The sequence below is a fragment of the Liolophura sinensis genome, chromosome 6 (genome assembly GCF_032854445.1).
Source record: "Liolophura sinensis isolate JHLJ2023 chromosome 6, CUHK_Ljap_v2, whole genome shotgun sequence".
Taxonomy (NCBI): domain Eukaryota; kingdom Metazoa; phylum Mollusca; class Polyplacophora; order Chitonida; family Chitonidae; genus Liolophura; species Liolophura sinensis.
This window is the reverse complement of record NC_088300.1, coordinates 3558742-3579545: the sequence shown is the minus strand read 5'-3', so window position 1 is coordinate 3579545 and position 20804 is coordinate 3558742. Positions and strand designations below refer to the sequence as shown.

General features: G+C 39.2%; 1 protein-coding gene across 1 annotated transcript; it reads right to left on the bottom strand.

Moving 5' to 3' along the window:
• Positions 1–15416: 15416 nt before the first annotated feature.
• LOC135466151 (cytoglobin-2-like) lies at positions 15417–20346 on the bottom strand. Its single transcript, XM_064743526.1, has 3 exons — positions 20018–20346; positions 19322–19553; positions 15417–15557 (listed from the first exon to the last, which is right to left on the bottom strand). The coding sequence occupies exons 1-3, from the start codon at positions 20230–20232 to the stop codon at positions 15417–15419; spliced, it is 588 nt and encodes a 195-aa protein (XP_064599596.1). The 5' UTR covers positions 20233–20346.
• Between the last annotated feature and the right edge of the window lie 458 nt (positions 20347–20804).

Sequence of the window (20804 nt, the reverse complement as noted above, 5' to 3'; positions counted from 1 at the left end):
TCTTTGTAAATTTCCATGATGACACACTCTTATCTGGCATTTTAATGACAGACATTACTGATCATTTCCCAAATTTCCATGCCTTGAAGTCTGACCTAAAGCAAATCCCTGTTCCAAAACCCATCAAATATCGCCAGATCACTTCTGAAAATAAAGATTTATTCATCCGTCGCGTTTCGTCGAAACAGACTGGAGTTTTGCGTATTCCGAGGAAGGTGTCAATGAATCACCGTCTTATTTCATGGATATATTTAACCATATCTATGATGAATGTTTCCCCGAAGTTAGGTTAAAATCTCCTAAGCAAAAGATAATCAAACCATGGACTACATATGCTATCTTAACTTCTATACATGAAAATACCGTTTATATCGGGTACAGCTTAAAATGCAAGATAAGAATGAGCGAACTATATATAGGGCTTATAGAAACCGCCTCAATGCCTTAATTCGACTTTGTGGGGAAAAAAGTTTAATCATGACATCAAGAATACATGGAAAGTCCTAAAATTTCTGATAATTTTAATAAATACTTTAGCAGTATTGCACTGATGATTGATGAAACAATACCGACTAGCAGCAAAAAATACACTGACTACCTGGATGAGGCTACCCCAAATGATTTTTATTTGGATAATGTAAGGTCACTTGGTGTACAAAGAGCTATAACGGATCTTAAATCCGCAGCCCCTGGATTAGATGATATACGGATGTCCCTTGTTAAATCAGTTTCGGAACCACTATCTTACTCTCTCGCTCATATTATGAACCTATCCTTTTCTTCAGGACAAGTACCAGACAGCTTAAAATCCGCTAAGGTAACTCCTGTGTATAAGTCGAATGATTTATTTCGGAAACTATCGTCCCATTTCAGTTCTGCTTTGCTTTAGCACAATCCTTTAGAAACTCTCTGCAACGATGATGTTCAAATTTCTGGATTCGAACAATGTACTCTGAGAGAATCAATATGGTGTCAGTGCTCATCATTCAACTAGTTTAGCAGCTACCGCATCGTATGATAAATTAATCCAAGCCAAGGAAAGTAAAAAAATCACCGTAGCAGTCTTTCTAGATCTGTCAAAAGCGTTTGATACAGTTAAACATGATATTCTGCTGTTGTAGTTATCACACTATGGCGTTAGAGGTATATCTAACAATTGGTTTAACAGTTACCTCTGTGGCCGTTCCCAATAAGTATACTCTCTGAAATAGAACCTATCTTGTTTGGAGTACCACAAGGTTCGATATTAGGACCCACTCTCCTTATATTAGATATTAATGATATAGCTAATGCATCTAATCTGTTAGATCTTATCTTATTTGCTCATGATACTAGCCCCACTTATTCTGACCCCGAAGCAAACGCTACTGTAGACATTATGTCTCTTGAGATGGATAAGATATACACGTGGTTATGTAGCAAGCGTCTTTTATTCAATCTGAGTAAAACTAAATGTATGCTTATTAAGCCTCAATCTAGACATTCCTTATCCTCATTATTAATTTCGAATATTGCTATAGAATGCGTGTCTAATTTTAAATTTCTCGGTATAATTTTTAGCGGCAAGTTAAATTGGAAAAAAACCTATTTAGTACATCTGTGGGAAAATTTCGAGAAACACTGGTATCATTAACTACATTAAATTCTCTATCAATAAAAAGAGTCTGTTTATTTTGTACTATTCCTTGATTTCTTCATACTTTGCTTATGGCAATATCCTTTGGGGAAATACTTTTCCATCTCACCTTAATCCTTTGGCAATTCTTCAAAAAAGAGCACTACGTGCAATAACACTTTCCCATAGATTGGTACACACCGCGCCTCTCTTTGCCGAGCTAAAGTTGTTGACTTTACACCAAATCACCACCTTTTCCTGCCTACGGTTTGTTCACACCTATATATACCAGTGTGAAAACATTAGTAAAAGTTTCTTCGGTTATTTTCTGAGGCAATCAGAAGTTCACCAGTACAATGCACGTGGTCAGCAACTAAACTTTACATAAGCCTATCTTTTGGTCTACATGTTGTTATGTATGACTATTTAACGTTTTCATGTACTGTTAGTCTGCGGACCTTTGTGAAAGCATAACAGGCCCTGTTATTTGTGTACAGCGCGGACCTGGTCGAAAGCACCTTGTTCAATGTTTTGTTTATTTAACCGGCTGTTCATTGGCTGTTAATTCTGTGTCTAAAAAAAGTTGAATCCATCTGGAGCGTATATAAGCCGTGTTTTCTGCGCAGAGGGGAGGTATTTTTTGTTGCATCCACTGGGAGCCAGGAGAGTGTGCGACGCTCTCGTATCGAGTCCATTATTTTGATATGAGCTGGTGATGCCAGGACGTTCGTTCTGCCACAAGGTGACATTACTCTTCGTCTCTGAACGGCTCGTTTGTGAGTTTCTGCGGGAGCTGACTGTTCTAAAAGTGGATTATACCTCCATGTCTGTGTTTACCCTGTGTTGTGCTCTGCGGGTGTGACGTCATTCAAAGGCTTGACTGTTCCAGTTCTGTGTAACCTGTGTTCGCGTTCGCTAACCTAGCGAAGTACCTGTCTGGGACAATTTGTGACTTGTGTGAAGTGTGTGTTTATCCCATGGTCTTTACGTTGGATCTCCTGGAATACGTTCCTTGGGATGCAAAGGTGAACTGGAAACTTTTAAAGACCGGTAATACTGATGTTTTTTTTATGTTGTTGTTGTTGAACTGTCTGTAAAACTGTATGTCTCATTTTATATATATAAAGCATTGTTTACATTGTAATATTGAGTCACTGAGTCTGTTTTCTGTTGTGTTTTCAATACCGTAACAATGTTCATATTTTATTCACTTAAAATAACTGGACCATGCGAATGGAATAAGTTGCCACTATTACTCAAAACAACAGAATCCTCTTCGTTATTCAAATCTCGTCTAAAGTCATATTTAATATAGGTATTATTCCTACGGTTATTCTCCCTCAGGTCGTCTGGGGTTACACATATACATATTAGTTTATCGTTATTTACTTATCTATGTATTTTATTCTCCTGTATATGGTATTATCATGGCTTTAGTCTTTATATTTGTATATAGGGATATACTAGGCTCAACTGAGCCTTATTCCCGCCCACAATTTGTACTGTCTGTGACTATGTTTACTGCATATGTTAGTGAATAAATATTGAAAATGGAAAAAAAAATAAATATTTCGTTCACAATCACATATTTTCGTTTCATTACACCGTAGTATCCGTTCCATTTTAGAACATTTAAAACATTTTTTTTTTGGCCTTCCATGAAACTTGATATGGTGTTCTTGGTTCACAGTAAAAGTTTAGTGTTTGAAGTCATGTGTGTGTTCGTGCTAAAATGGTATATTGAATTGGCCGTGGGTTTGTTCAGTGTTTGTGTTCATACTGTAGCGAGCAATCTGATTAATACACAGCCACTTTGTTTCACCAACAATCAACATTCAAGGTGTGTTATATTATGAATGTGGTATGTATAGTATTTTTTTAAAAAATACGCTTTGCTGTAAAGACATTCATTCAATCAGATCATTCAGGCATGAATGAAACCATGCGTTCTTCATACTTTAAAGATGGGATGGTGATACGTGACACGTATTGCCTTTGCGTTAGGCATGTCCTATGTATAATTTAGTTAATTTGCTTCGTATTTAAAGCCGTACTCTAGACGGTTTCACTTTTATGACGAGAAACCGACGAGAATCGCGCTGAATTTTTCACAGGATCCCGAAAAACATCCTGACTTTGTCTTCTTTGTCGTTTATCAGATATGTTATTAATTTATTCGAGACGGGATACATAGTGTAGGGTCCGCATCCGATACAATAAAAGATTTGCCTTATATCAATTATGTTGTTCCTACATAATACAGAATGATTTATGTCGTTTGTACATAACATTTGCTGTTGATACATAATATTTTTTTGTCATACGTATGCGTTAGTTAATGAATACTGTTATTCATAACGATGCACGGAGAATATGGGATTGATGGTATCTATATGGCCAGGTATAAAAGAATACCCCTTGGTTCATCCGTTATTAAACTGGAGAGCAGTTCATACACACCTTTCATTTTCATGTAGTGAAGTTTCAAAGAAAGATTGATTCTGGGAAAAGAATTCATCGATGTTCTTGTTGAGGATTCGCAGACACAAACTTATAAATAATTCCTATCATATCGAATCCTATCACAGGTAAATATCGACCCCACTTGCTTTAATATTGACAATAACCCATATCCTCACGTTTTATTTTTATCAACCATGAAAGGATCTAAAAGGAAGTACTCCGCTGATTACGTCAGCTAATATATGAAAATATCCTAGTCATTAACATCTTGACTCAATATTTCGACATTTTATTCAAGTTATCTTAAGGAATGCATGGAACTGCAAGAAACTGTACTGAGGTTACATTCTATACCAAATGTACATATTTCAGCCAGCCTACCAAAGACACTTGAAGACCATTATTTTCTCTGGGATTTCCCCACCTAGTATCTAGGTCCCCTTTGAATATATGGTAGTGTGTTGAAGGTGACGGCTTGTCTGAAACTTTATAACTGTTCAAGGTGGTGTACACAAAGTCCTCTCTTGACAAACCTCAAACCGTTTGGACAGGCATTGGGTTGACAATGTTAAGATAATGAGTTCTGCTGTGTTATTTGTGCTTTTCTCTTATGTTCCGACCCAAACTGTCTGTATAAGAGATGGCTTGTTCGGCTAAACACGACAGTTTAGCCGCACAAAAAAGTAACCAAAACCAGCAGATTTTATTTTACAACAATTTATTAGGTTTAACAAGAACAGATAACAAGACTTTTACAAATACTAAAGTACTTAAGTTTAACACGAAAGGATAGCAGTATCTATACAAATACTAAAGTACTTACATGTACAAAGGTGTCAAGTCCAAACGGACGCATATACTCCACAATGCTTAAAAATTGCACAGAGGCAATATTCAAAAGAGGGAAAATCCATAGTATAACTGAGTGTATGACGAAATATACACAAAATTCCACAGACAGGGTCCGTGTACTAATAAGCACTGTGTACACAAGAGCACAAATTAAATATACAAGTTCAGACTGAACAAGTGCTCGGTGGAGATATGATAAAACAAAGCCAGAGGCTATAAAGACAACAAAATTCAGCACTAAAGGCCTACTAAAGTAACACACAGCGAAAGCATCCAAAACTCTCAATAATTCTCCTTTCCCCTCTTAACCTGCTTTCATAGGTCTTATATAGACTGGCGGAGCTTTCTAGAATAAGAAAATTCTTGAACACTTGTTGTAAACAAACAGGCCCCGAACTGAGCGTATTCTGGAACATTCTGAGGCAGACAGCAGGCCCTGAACTCAGCATATGTAAACAGTGGCAAGCTAAATTTAGAAGCTGACGGCAGTTGTGCACATAACACTTAACACTCCAGGTAAGTAATTGGTTGGCAGAAATATGGAAAACTTCAGTACAATTTGTTGTAGTTCCGCTCCTGACGATGACGTGGATAAATTGTCGATAAACTGACCCAGGATGTGATATTGATTAACATTTTCGGAGTAGCTTCCTGCATATATAATGAAGTATCTGATGTGACCATTTTAGCCAGTCGAGGTTAATTTTTCTGGATCTGGTTGTTCAAAATTGTTTTAAGATTTAATAGCATATTGAACTTTAAGCAAATTTTGTACTTAACCCTAAAATAATTACGTAACGGTATATCAAATATAAACTAAAACTGCTGCTGTTATACTTCGGCACTGGACAACTGCATTGGTTGCAGAGTTTTGCTAATTCTGTAAATTTAAATATGAGTTAATACCAGCATTAGCTAATTGCTTTCGCCTGGGATCACGAAGCCATCTTAGATTTAAGTCAAAATTTCAAATCACTTTAAAATCGCTATTTCTGATGTAACAAGGTCCAAATATTGCCTGACAACGTACATTCTGGATATGTTATTGTACAATAAATTTCAAATAAAATAATGGAAAGGAACGAACCAAATTTAATGAATAAAATTTTGGCTTAAGTCTAGATTTGTACATTACGGATTTGGCACCAACATGTAATTGTCATAATTACTGTAATAAAGCTTGTTTCAATAATACCCATCCAGCTTCAGCAAATCCTATGCAGCCTCACTGCACAATTCCAAACTTCTCATATCAGAGCTAACGATAAACGCGTGTCGATCAAACAACCCCTCAACAGTTAGCGAATATTTCAGACAGATTAAAGACATGTAAAGCATGTTGTTATCCAAGGGTGTCTTGTCACGCATAGATAGTCGCTGGTCTACGGCCACGGGCAATGTGGACAAATGAAAACTGTTGTTATGCGATCATTCATATCTTAATGACCGAAATTATTTAGGTAAATACGGTGACCTAAATTGCTTACGGTTAACCTTTACTTCAGTGGCCATGCACAAAGATCGGTAATACAGGAGTTGATATTATTTATTTACTTATAATTTATTTATTTGATTGGTGTTATACGCCGTACTCACGAATATTTCACTTATACGTCGGAGGCCAGCATTATGGTGGGAGGAAAGCGGGCAGAGCCCGGGGGAAATCCACTACAATCCGCAGGCTGATGCCAGACCTTCCCACGTACGACCAGAGAGGAAGCTGAACTCACAGAGACCGCAATGGTGAGAGGCTTGTGGGTCATTACGTTGCGCTAGCGCGCTAACCAACTGAGCCACAACAGCTTCCCGAGTTGACATTAGCCGAGCTGCACATATACAACCGGATCAATGAACAAGCAAACAGACCCACTGAGTAATGACATACACTGGCTGGAAATTCCGTATAAACGCACTAAATATTATAAAAAAATCGACATGGATCTTGTATGCACAGACATCATTACTTTCTGTTTTCTAAATGTAAGGTTCAGCTCAAACTACTGTTGGATAGATTGCTTAGGTAAAGCTTTCTTTTTTGACTGTTTATAGCCCGAGAGTCGTGTGTACGAAAAGCGATATGTCGACAAATATGTCACCTGTCAACTAAATATCGCTACACATGGTCACATATTTCATGATAGAATCCGTATAACATCAGGCTCGACTCGAAGAAAATACACAAATTCTCTTCTGCGATCAAAATTTAGATGCATGCCTTACTTATTCGCACGCTTCGCTGTGGCTTCTCTAATTTTCGGATGTAAACTGAGTGAAAGCCATGCTGATTGCCATGGTCCTGCTATGCCGTGCTAATGAGAGTTTATTGGTTATCTGTAATAGCTTAAAGTGTTTTTGATTGTCACAGTATTGTAAACTATATGAGCCTATATCGTTCTGTAGGTATAACTGAGTAAGCCCTTCAGTTATAAGTGGACTCGTCTCTACATAGGAAAAATTAGAGATATGTACTGAACAGTCAGTCGTCATCGGTGTTTGGTATGTCGAAATGTAAAATACTGTGTTCTCAGTCGCCAATGGAAATGCTGAAATGTACTATGACAGATGAATAAAAGTGACACTGAAACGGAAATGGAGTCGTGGATATCGTTCTTCGCTATAAGAATTCGTAACAGAGCGTGGTTCAAGACGTGAAACGAAGTGAATTGCGTGAGAGACACTTTAACATGTAAATCTGAGCGTGGTTAGCAAAATGGTTGGCGCTGATGCGGAAGTTTCTGTCGATAGCCTGAAAGAAAATAAGGCTTGAGCCAAAAATGCATTGACAAGAGCAAGGCATCATCTTCTACATCTGTTTGGTGAAGAAAACCTCCCCAGACTTCAAGAGATAAACGAAGCTCAAAAGAAATTAAACCTTGCTCAAGAAATTGTCGTTGAAGCTAGAAAAGATGAGCTTCCAAGTGTAACATCAGGGACATCTGATGTATCAAGGGCTAAACAACTACAACAAGCAGAAACGCGTCAGACGGTGGAGCATATCAGAGAACAGGTTCGTGTAAAAGAGAAAGCTTTCGAAGAAGAAAAATTAGGTATGCAAATGAATCTGACTCGTCATCAGTTAGAGTTAATCAAATACAAGAGACAAAAGGGCGCCTTCGTATGGCCGAACCAGAAGCTGAGAGAGAACACAGAGAACGGGAGAATACAAGAGAAGCCGAGTTAGGTATTACCCCGACGACGAGTGCGCCCATAAATCACACCAAGCAGGCCTACCGATGTGACAGCAAAGTTGTGCCGCCCGATGTGGCGCTTTGTTTCCCGGTGAGAAGAGACCGAGTGTAAGTTTTGTCCTCCGTCAAATATCGCCGTAAAGTTTCAGACTGAGTCGGAGCCAGAAATGACTAGCGTCAGATATAAATCATCTGGGTTAAGCAGGGTAAACAATAAGCTTACATCAACATTAGTAGATATTGGTCAAAATCTTTGAAGCAGTTACAATGAGCGTCAGTTCCAGTTTTCTCAGGAGATTTGAAAACATATCACAGATTGCAGCGTGTGTAGACCGTGCTCCAGCGACGCTGAAGTATAAACTTTTGCAATTGCGTCAGTACTTGAAAGGTGACGCTCTGAGGGCAGTGGAAAGCCTCGGGCATTCCGCTACAAGCATATAAAGCTGCAAAAGATAAGTTAGAGCGCAAATTTGGTGGACAACGTAGAAAGTTGGCAATTTATTTGGCGCAGCTAGAAAACTTCAAACCTGTCCCGAGCGGGGAATTATGACGACATTGAGAAATTTGGAGATTTATTAGAGGTGACTCAAACTTAAAGGAGGAAGGCGTGATAATTTGTGGGCAGGCTCATTTTATCCCAGACTAAAAAGGAAGATGCCAGAATCAACCTTAGCCAAGTACCATAGATGGATTTTTTAAAGTAAAATACAATGAATCGGTGGGCGCTCTCAGGGAATGGATAAACAAAGAAGCAGAATTCCAAACACTTGCACATGGTACAGTAAAAGGAGTTGTAGTAAATGAAAACAACAAAGAAATAAAAAGAGGTAAACAAGACAGAACAAGAACAATGTCTGGTATTGACGCCAGGGCGTTTCGTAAACCGTGTAAACTATGTATCAATATTCACGGTATTTGGGCATGTAGCCATTTTCGAGATTTAATAGTTTCACAACGCTGGGAGTATACAAAAGAAAATCGGCTGTGTTATCGTTGGGTGGGTGATAATCACCAAGGACAAGCTTGTACACGAAAGCGTATTTTTTATCTTAATGGTTGTAAAAATAACCACAACATGTTGTTACAAGGGACAAAGACAAACAAAATGTTAAAACACACAGAGTAATACTAATTTTAAGAGACATAGTGAAGCTGCGTTTCAACAACAAGCTAACAGACTTTGTTCTCCTGTGGAAGGGGAGCAACTCCATATGGAATATGCACACACATCAAACTTATTGTCAGGGTAATACTGAAACATGGGAGTCGCAGAATAAAGGTAAATGCTTTATTAGATATGGAAGCACAAAAACTTACATAGATTTCGACATAGCAGGGGAACTCGGACTTCAAGGAAAATGTCAGAAAGTTGCTGCCTGTGTATTAGTCACAGGTGACATGCGTGTTACAGATTGAAACAAAGCCAGTAGTAAGTGGAAAACACTCTAAAGAAATAGACTTCCCCAGTTTTGGTTCAAGATTGATTGGTCTTGATTATGCCTTATTTTTCATGCAAAGATGTGGTCGGGATAGACGAAAAACAATAAGAACTCCAGGGACGTTCAGGTACACCACTAATTTTTATCACAGCGTGTTCTGAAAACGGAACATAAAAATACAAAATATATCACACAGTGGTCATGTATCGCAAAATGCACTACTCCAAACAATGAGTTGTTTCCTTTAAATATCACACTCTCCCTACACCCTTTACAGTTAAAGGTAAACCCATCGCCCACGCCTACATGTTTCTAATTTTTCTCAAACAATAAAACATCAAGTTTATGGCAAATTTTTCCTCCTTATAATTATGACAAACAAATTCCACTATAACTACAATGGAAAGATATAAAATACATACTTGAAATAGTTATTAATCTTATGTCGAACCTTTCAGCAAGAGCTACATTTACCTACCACATAGACTAACGGCAGCCGAATGATGACCAAGAATACACTTATGTATTTAGCACTTATGTATTACACGGCCTATCGACGACTTGAGAATACAGAGACAAAAACCGTTAAAGAATCCTGAAATAGCCAAATCATACTTGGCAACCATCAAACAGTACGTCGACAAGAATTACGTACGAAAACTACAGAAACTTCAGAAACTACAGAAAGAGTCACGGCCATCATGCTCATGGTATTTACCACACTTTGCAGTTGTAAAGCCGGACAGGGCGAGAACTAAAACACGCATTGTGTTCGATGCCTTTGCAAAGACTGGTGGCCTGTGTCTAAATGATGCCATACAACAAGGACACAAGTTGCCAAGAGAATTGTTGAATGTATTATTGAGATTCAGACAGAAACCAGTAGGGACATAGCTGAAATGTATGTGCGAATCCAGACAGAGCCAGAGGATAGGCCATTCCACAGATTGCTATGGACAGCTTTCAAGGTAAACCGCCAGATGAACACGAATTTACGCGGGGTTGTTTTTGGAGTGAACTCATCTACATTTCTTGCACAGCTTGTGTCACAAACAAATGCTGAACGTTTTATGAACGAGTTTCCAAAGGCATCTGCAAGAGTCTTAAAATCCATGTATGGACGATAGCATGGACTCTGTAATGGATGATAGAGCTAGCAGTTGTCAGAACTGTGGAGCAAAGCAGGAATGCATGCCTGGAAGTGGCTACAAACTCCACGGAAGTTTGAACATCCTAACATCCCTGCTACAGACAGGCTGACGACAGATAGATCTAGAGGCTGTCCATTGCCTACAGTCAAGACTTTAGGTATACTATGGGTTGCAGCCGAAGATGTATTTACACTCAATTCAAGGCTGCCACCAGACGACTTCAAGATCACAAAGCGAAATACTCCATGGCAAGTAGCAACTGTGTTTGATCTGTTGGGGAATTTCGTCGCCTTTTTTCGCCCGAAGATCTTATATCAGGACTTGTGGGCCGCAGGCTTTGACTGGGACGACATCGAAAATTGTATTGGTAAGATACAAGGAAACTCCAGTCCCAGTCAGTGGAGATATGTTTCAGCTTTGATGATTCCAGCAGACATGTCAACCAGAGGAATATCGGTTCGGAGACTAACAGAAAGCAATGTGTTGTGGCACGGCCCTGCCTTTCTGCCTGAGGAAAAAATGAACTCAAATCGGTGTATAGAACACACTCGACTACAGACACAAGTGAAAACAGAAGCTGACAGTGAGGAAGTAACACTGACATCTTGTGAAGAAATTTGCTTACTGCAACAAAGTCGACATCCAAACTGGTTGAAACTCACAAGAATCCAAGCATGGGTATACAAATTCTTGGACAATTGTCTACAACCGAAAGAAACAAGAAGTAACGGGGAACTAACTCCAGAAGAAATCAGGGATTCAACAGTCCAGCTTATTAAATGTTCTCAACGCAATGCTATCTCAGTCGAATTCAGGCTTCTAGCCGATGGGAAACAGGTTCCTAAAGACAGTAAAAATAGCAGCACTTCACCTTAAGATAGACACTGAAGGTCTGCTGAGATCTGATAGTCGTTTGAAATATTCTGAATTTCTACTATATGACATTCGTTTCCCAATAATTCTCCAAGAAAAAGTTGTGTGACAAAGTAAAACATTATTATGAAGAGGGCTTACACGTTAGAGCAACAAACCATACTTTAGCAGCATTGTCAGATCATTACTGGATCGTGTCTGGCTGCCAAGAAATAAGCGAGTGGGAGAGACAGTGTGCAGAATGCAAGCAAAGAAAAGCGAAAGGTGCAGAGCACGTTATGGCTCTGTTGCATAAGTTGAGATTGAAAGCATCGCTACGTACCTTTTCCAAAGTTGCTGTAGATTATTGGGGCCCGTTTGTCACCATACAGGGCAGAGGTCGAAAAAGAGCTAAGCGGTGTTTATGCCTTTGCACATGCTGCTTGTCTGAGCTGTACATTTAGAAATGGCATATGCTCTTGACACAGATTCGTTTCTCAATGCCTTCTACACGATGGTAAAACGTCGAGGGCTACCTGAAGAAGTCATTTCTGACAACGGAGGAAATTTCGTCAGAGCAGAAAAAGAACTTCGGAAGCTTCTATAGTCAGTGGGCCACAACAAGATACAGAGATCAACAGCTAATCGGGAGATAAAGTGGAATTCTAATCCGCCACTTGCACCACATTTTTGGTGGGGTCCATGAAACCATGATCAAAGCAGCGAAGAGAGCAACCTACGCAATACCGGGAAATGCTGATGTAACGAACGAGGAGTTACAAACGGCATTCACTGGAGCTGAGGGATAGGTCTGGTCATCCAGGGGATGGTACGCTTCTAATACCAAACCATTTCATCCATGATCAGATCGGAGGCGAGTTTCCCCTGAATCAGTTGATCCCACGATATTCAATCCCCAGCGACGATGACGGAGAGTGCAGGCGCTTGCCAAACATTTCTGGCATCTATGGCTGAAAGAATGGTTGCCAGGACTGCCAGTTCCCAACGAATAGAGATCTTCAAATGGGAGATGTCGTAATTGATTTATTTATTTGATTTGATTGGTGTTTTACGCCGTGCTCAAGAGTATTTCACTTATACGACGGCGGCCAGCATTATGGTGGAAGGAAACCGGGCAGAGTTGCAGGTTGCAGGTTGCAGGTTGCGGACGTGCGATGTCGTAATTCTGATGCCTGCGGATACTCCCAGAGGTCATTGGCCGATGGGCAGGATAACAGAAGTGTATCCAGGAAAAGATGGACATGCTAGGGTAGCTAAAGTACAAACTGCTAAGACGGTATGTATCAAACCTTTTTGCAAACTTTGTCCTTTGGGAAGTGTTTAATAAGACTATCTCAAAAATACTGACTGTTTGCTGATTAGTGTGTGAACACAATGATTATTATTGTATACATGATGATACTGGATGTTAGATGTTATTTACAAATGGACAAATGTCAAATGTGATAGTCACAGAGTGTTCTGTAAGATCTATTTATTTATTTATTTGATTGTTGTTTTACGCCGTACTCAAGAATATTTCACTTATACGACGGCGGCCAACATTATAGTGGGAGGAAACCCGGCAGAGCCCGGGGGAAACCCACGACCATGGCAGGTTGCTGCAGACCTGTTCTGTAAGATGGCTAACTGAAAAATTATTAGACCTAATTGTATAAAAATATGATATTTTTTAAAACTGTTTTATGTTATGGTCGATGCGCTATAGCATATCGAGGAATTGGAGTATGGTAATGAGAATTGATTTGTTTATTGTTGTTTTTTTTGTAATGGTTTAAAATGTTTTTGATTGTCACAGCATTGTAAACTATATGAGCCTATATCATCCTGTAGGAATAACAATGAGTAACTCCCTTCAGTTATAAGTGAACTCGTCTGCACATCGGAGTGAGTGAGTGCTAGGGGTTAAAAGTCGTACTTAACAATTTTTTTAGTCATATGACGACGAAGGAATCCTTAGTGTGCATGTGATGTGCCTCCTTGTTGCAGGACGGATTTCCACCGCTCTTTTATCTAGTGCTGCTTCACTGAGACGACGTACCAAGCCGCCCCGCCCGAGCTATCATACTGATACGGGTCAACCAGTCGTCTGAACGCCAGAGCGAGGATGTTACAACTTCCTTTTTTAAGGTCTTAAATCCTGGGTAACTCGACCCAGGATTAACCCTGGATCCACCCCTCCCGAAGTGGACGCTGACCAAGTGTGCTATCGGGGCCGGTTTGCACATCAGAAACAATTGATATATGTACTGAACAGTCAGTCGTCATCGGTGTTTGGTATGTAAAGATCACCCCTCGTGATCTTTACAGATTTAAGTGGAACAGTTTTAAGACAGTAACAGTTGCGTGTACGCTATTTCCTCTCTCAGAAAAGGGAACGCATACGTGGCACATGGTTGTGACATAAGATACTCAGACGAATGCCAGTTTGTGACGTGGCGTCATCTGTTGCTTATATTTTGATAACTGACATTCTCTCTGACTGTATAACGTGGCTGACAATCATAGAGTATTAAATAAATCATGTAATTAAATCAGATTTATCAGAAAATTCACCTGTGCTTTTTTTTCACCGTATATATAAGCATTATTTATTTCATAGTTTTATTGAACGCCATCTCATAAGTTCTTACTTTTGCACATCACACGAAAATATATAGGTCAATGCCTTTATGTAATCACCAGTTCCTAGATATATGTCGAAAAGTGCATTATTGCAGCCAAAAGGGATGTTGGAAAGTAACTGCCAGCATATCTCAAAAATGAGAACAACTGGACAAGGTGTACTTAAAGTTACCTCCCCTGACAGTCTTGGAACGTAAATAGCCTGCTTTGTAAAATGGGCGTGGGCATATTCACACGAAGTATATATGCCAACATTCATTTGCTGTCAATATTTCAATGGTTATATGTACTTTGATCCTGTTCTGACCTAAGAAAATCTGACCCAAGTTAACTTGTCATTTCGACCCTTTAATGTTTGGTCGCACGCGTCTGTACCAAAATTTGTTTGATCGAACCGACCAGATCCTTCTAACAGTGTAATATATTAATCACAACAATTATTTCTAGACTTCGATAACATGTTATCTTATTTTTTCCTATTGACGTGTTCCAAATATTTCTGATGAAAACGTTCACATAAAACTTTGGTATCGAATATTGCAAAGTCCCTCAATAAATGATCTGTATCCACTATTGGTCGGGACCAGTGACGGCGCGCGTTCGAAACCCTCTGCCGCTGGTTTGGCACTAGCTTTGTGTCTTGGAGTATGTCAGGTACCTGGAGAAGTGTGGCCGTTTCTCCGGGTTATAGGGTGAAATATTGTTCAATACCGTTATATAAAATCAGTACATACGACATGTTTACGTATGTGATGACGTCCTGTTATACTCTCTCCTTTTGTCAGGCTGGCAGGATCGGTTATGGTTTTATTCTGTTCTTGTTAATATTTAAATAGTAGCACGTCCTCTAGCACCATGGCTTAAGCAGAAGGTAAAAAGTATACAGTAATGTTAATTGCATCATATTAGACGTCACTGGTCGCAAATTACGGAATTCAGACGCATAATGAATACCTGATTCCAGCCTACATGTGCAAATCCGATTCCTCCAAATGTAGCCTACACTTTTCAACTAAGCTGAAGAAAAAATGTATGTCATCACATTCCCTTAAAAATATATTGCATTTTTTATTTGTATTTCATGACAAATACTTGCAAAATTGGAAATGAACGTAAGGAAATCAAATCGTTTAACGCAAGTCAAGAGTGTAAATAGTTTCTCCATCGGCCGAAACGCCGCAGGAGGGTATTGGTCAAAGGGAAATAACTCTCAACAGCTTTCTATCTTCAGCTCCGCTAACATGCATCCCGTTACAAATTCGTAAAACTTTCTTAAATTGTCCTGCGTGGAATCTGTAAATCTGTCTCCAAGGGGGTGACTAACGGCTTCTAAAAACGTTCCCTCCATGTCCTGAAAGAAATATCAAATCAGATTCAACAAAGACGCATTCAAAGTCACACGATAACGTCACAGTTATATCTACAGAATCACCGATACTCTACCAAACGCCTTTTCTTAAAGTTTCTTAAATTTTTCAGTGAATACAGTCCTTTTGTAAATAAAATATGGATGATGTCTTCAGAATCTCTGGTGATCTACTTCATAATTGTGTCTGACTGCGCTTAACATAGGGAAACCTCATGCTGAATAAATTCACTACATTGGATATACGAACGACTGCAATCAAACCGCAATTGAGATGCATTTTTGGATTACCAGGAACTTTTAAACTAGCATGGTATACACACAATTTGTATTCTGACCAATTTTTTTAGCTAATTAGAACATTCCTTGAATTTTCCCGGCATCATTTAAAACTGTTGACAGTTTCCCTACACATAAATCCGTCTCTCCTTTTTATTCTTTGGAGGTTTGTGTTCAACATTGTTTGTCCTTGCGATTATTGACCTGGAACGTCTGTTACGGTCGAGGATTCGTATACGAATGTTTTGACGCCTAGATTTACAATACAAAGTACGATTTACATTACTGGCTGTCGGCACAACATTATTCTCAACATAATTTTATCACTCATACAAAAATAGATTCGATATCAGACATGCGCCTAGTTATTTTCACCCATCAGGCACTCCCACTTCCCCAACCAATGTGTGTGTCATGGCACTGTGAAGTATCCGTTCAGGACACATTCAGAAGATATCAGAAATCACGCGCTATACTATACATCCGTGATGTTCAATCACCATGCATGCTACACCTAAATGCTTCTTTAAATGTGAAGGGTTATTTTAATTCGTTAAACATTTTTACAGCCTTAACCATTTCATGTATTTCTTAGGTAACCAAACCCCTTTGTGCTGGGATACCTACTGAAATCGTTGGTATTTTCATTTTTATTATTTTCTTTTAAGAGCTGTAAAAAGAAAAGTTTTTAATGGATACTGTTGAAATTTGGTGATTTTAGGAACAAGGTTACAAGGCAAATTTTGGCAGTTTTTGGTTAACTTTGGCTATCTTAGATTTTGATCAAAGCCTCGAAAAATCTTTTTCTCAAGGACCAACGAAAGGATTCTTTTGAAATCTGATGTACTTGTAGAGCGATCCCAGTTAGAACAAGTTTGAAAAAATCTTGGACATGCATTGAAAACTTTGGACGCTCGCCATTGGTCGAACTTATGACGTCATAAAAAGTGTCTAAGTCTGATAATGTTCTCGTGTATTCTGTTGTATTTGGCAATGCTGATTCCGAATCTGCTTTCGGATTTTGCCTATCTTTGTAACTTTTTCAGATACGGTCAAAAGCTCTTTCCAGTCACGTAATGTTCAATTAACATAGACTTTGGCGGTAATTGTGTATTACTATACATGTGCTGCTAGTAACCTACCACACAGGTCGGCCGCCTGTCACTCAAACAGAGAAATGAACAACTCTTCCTCCTCTCCTTAACTATCAACGGACAATTTTCAATCTAGCACGTAAAGCCAGCCCTGTTCGCAATTCATCATGGGTAATTCTCAACACTCCCGACGGCATTCTCCCAAACCCTCGTGGTATCAGGAATATAAGTTCAAAACCATGGCGAAATACACGAAAGAGAGCCATGACGAACCCAAAACATGTTACTCTTATTAAGTCAAATTCAACCGTTAAAGAAATATTGCGGTTTCCAGGAAGAGAAGAGATGGGCTTTAGGATGCCGCACAGAAAAGTGACTACCTTCATGGCTTAGGACGGAGGATCAACACACAACACACCGCTTATTCCTTCTAAGTATTTAAACCAAAATTTCATATCTTTATTGTCTCCTAACATTTCCTGTCACCTACATGCACTCTGCCCTCCCCCGCTCTCAAAACTGAACTTAGCCCAGGCAAACCAGATGAGGCACTAGAGTGGGGTGATTGCACACCATGTGGCGAGCAACCTGAAATGTACATACTTAAAGGACAAGACAGCACCTGACTACAACACTTTTCAGTCGAAAGCATGATACGCAAGCTTTCTAAAAAAGATCATATTTTGTTACTTTAATGAGATTTCACCGAATAACATGTAGAACAAAAGGGCAATACTGCACAAATGGCTGGTGTGAATCGAGGCAGACATCTTAAGAAGTTTATTTAATCAAACACGTTGCTATCAGGACCGCCACAGACGTAAAATCGGTTGATTTACAAACCGTGTAATATAATACGGCGGTATCACAAATTATGTCACACAGTAGCATACTGTCTCGGTTTCAAACCACATGCATCTCCCCGGTAGACCCTAAGCCTACCTAGACACGCTGTTTATACAAACACATTATTTGTCTTTGATTTTAGTGTTTAGTCAGCAGTTTCTAAATAACAAATATCAGTCAGTGAAAAATTCATTAGGAAGGTTTAGGGGAATGAAAAGACGGCATATGACTGGACAAAGCTTAAAACTAATTAAGTCTTCTTATGTATTTTTTTCTCTGAATTTACTACAACTGAAGAATTTAAATTTTGCTCCTTTGTCTTGCTCGCATACAACGGGTTTTTTTCTGTTTTCTGTTACAAAATACAATACAGTGAACGCCGCGTTCAACACAGGTGCTTTCTCTGACGTCTGCGATAAGTAGGTCAGCACTGTTTTCATCTTGAAATCCATCACTACAAAACTGAAGCATAAAATTAAGCGACAGATAATGCATAGATCAGCCTCAGTGGTACTTAGATTTATTTCCATTTGTTTCAGACTTGGGCATCAATCTAATTGTACAACAATCCTGTTATAGTTTTGTCAACATTTAATCGGTGTCAAAATCGCCAACAGAACCCCACCCTGAGGCTACGGCCTGAACCAGGAATCCACACGGGGTCGCTGGAGTTACTTGTAAAATGATATAGTAGGCCTAGCTACTGTATCAACAGTTCAAGCAGAGGAAGAAATATTCTTCCAGTATGCCCTATATATATCTCTTAAGCTTTCTTGGGCGAAGTCCACAACTTTAATCTGACATAGGCTACTTCTTAGACTATTGTACCTTCGACGTTAGAGAGCTAGAGTAAAAGTGACATCACCTTTCTCCCGATAATGGAGACGCGCTGAAGCAGTATCAAGACGAAGTTTCAGTGAACTTTTACTGGGTTGAAAAAAAATTTTTAAAATATTTAATGCCGGCTTAAGATACTTTGAACGTTAGTCTTTCAGTGGACTTAAACAGTAGTCAGGTGCTGTCTTTCACTTCAACCAGGTGCAGTGATCGCCTAGGCCAAACTCGATCAAGACGTTGTGGTGGTTTTCAACACTAGACGCATTATATATGGGACCTGATAGTGTTAGGTTCTAACCCAGTTGATTATTTTTCATTTTTCTCATGCCTTTCCTGCATGTTGCCTGCTTCCTGCTTTTGTAAATACTGTTACAGTTTGTACCTGCAAATTGAATGTGTTGAATTTTCCATTGTCTGTGTACTTCGGCAGTTGAATAAAACAATTTAGTTCAGTGAATTGCTTTCACAAATGTTTTCTTTATTTGCCATTTATTTGCACCTTGATGCTTGGCCACCGGTAAAGAACAGCTTTAATTTGATTTGTGTGTAGCTCTATCATAAATAATTTTTCACTTATACCATAGCGATCAGTTTTACATTTTATGTAAGATATACATGATTTACATCCCAGTTATGACACCAATCACTGACACACAAGATTTATTTACGTATAACTTGGAAATGGACACTTACTGCGAAAAATTGTGGTTCAAATCCAGGAACTGTGGAATGCGCCTGCGCCGCCATCCGTATTCCGTGCATGGCTTTGTCTAATGATTCTATGTATTCCATTGTCTCATCAAACACTGTAAATATTGCCACAGCCTGGTTTTCGAAAGCCATGTTCTCTTTCATTTCCTCTTCCGTTTTCAAGTTTTTCAATTTCGGAAAAAGTTCTTTATACTTTGGATATTTTTGGAAGAATCTGTAAAGAAACAGAGAAAACCGAATACATTTATAAGACTACTTTATCAATATGGTGCTCATGCAAATCTCATTCTTTCTGCAAACATAAATTGTAGGCCTACATAAATCCGCTATCAGTATTGTCTAATTCCGTCTATAAATAGCCCCCCAGGACAATGAGAAACACATAAGAGGATGAATTTCCCACAGATGAAGTTAGGACTGTAAAAGATGTAAAAAAAGTGAAGTAAAAGATTGCCCCATGCTGGCATGCTAACCACCTCGGCGGGGAAGGCCCCAGTGGATATTTTATAGACGATTAGATAGGCCTATTCTATTACATTGTTGCTGTTGGTATTTATTTATTTATTTATTTATTTATTCACTCATACGTTCATAGTAGACACATAATTCCACACTATAGAGAGTTTAAATGTTCATGTTAGACGAAGGATGAATCTTAGCGTGGCATTTTATACTCACAGCAGTAAGTTGTATTTTGAGGTGTCTTCCAGATGGCGGCTGACGGTCTTCCATGAGTTTCTGAGATTAAACACTTGTCTGTAGGAGGTGAAGGGTAGGCGGGGATCCACCGTCTTCTGAGCAGTGCTCGACTCGGGGAACGGGTCTTTGTTTTTCGTACTGGTGCGTCTCTTCACCTTGGATTTGGGTAAAAGTTTGGACTTAGCGTTTCCCATTTGATATTCCACGTGAGATCTGACAATAACACTGTGCTTGGAAACAGTTATGAAATCCCTTTACACCACGCAGTTTAGAGCCAGAGCAGGTAACATCCACAGCTGACCTACCAGTCCACTCTCATTTGTCCAACGCTAACCACTTTTCAACCGTAAGATCATGCAGGAGTGTTAGCTTCCTTACAAGCTGATGTTCAAAGACATACTTGGTGGACATATCTCGTAAAAAAATTCTTATAAACAGCGTGGTAAGGACATCGCATTAACGCGTGTCTTTCTGCAGAGAAGGAGAATAAATCGCGAAAGCGGTACCTTCAAATCTATGGATGATTGCTCTCTGCAGTGTTTTTCAGCCTCGAGACTTTACACGACGGTAGTCTGGAAGCACTTTGCAATTCGGCAAAGAATTCCTGCAGTTTTACCGGTCTTATCTGCCGATCTAGCAGACATGGGTGCAAACATATATAAGCTGGAACCAATGTGCTGTAAACAAGTTCAGACAGATAAGCCTCTTTAGGTGTACATACTTCAAGGCCCTTTACACGAGCGATAAAAATGCGCATTGTATTGCA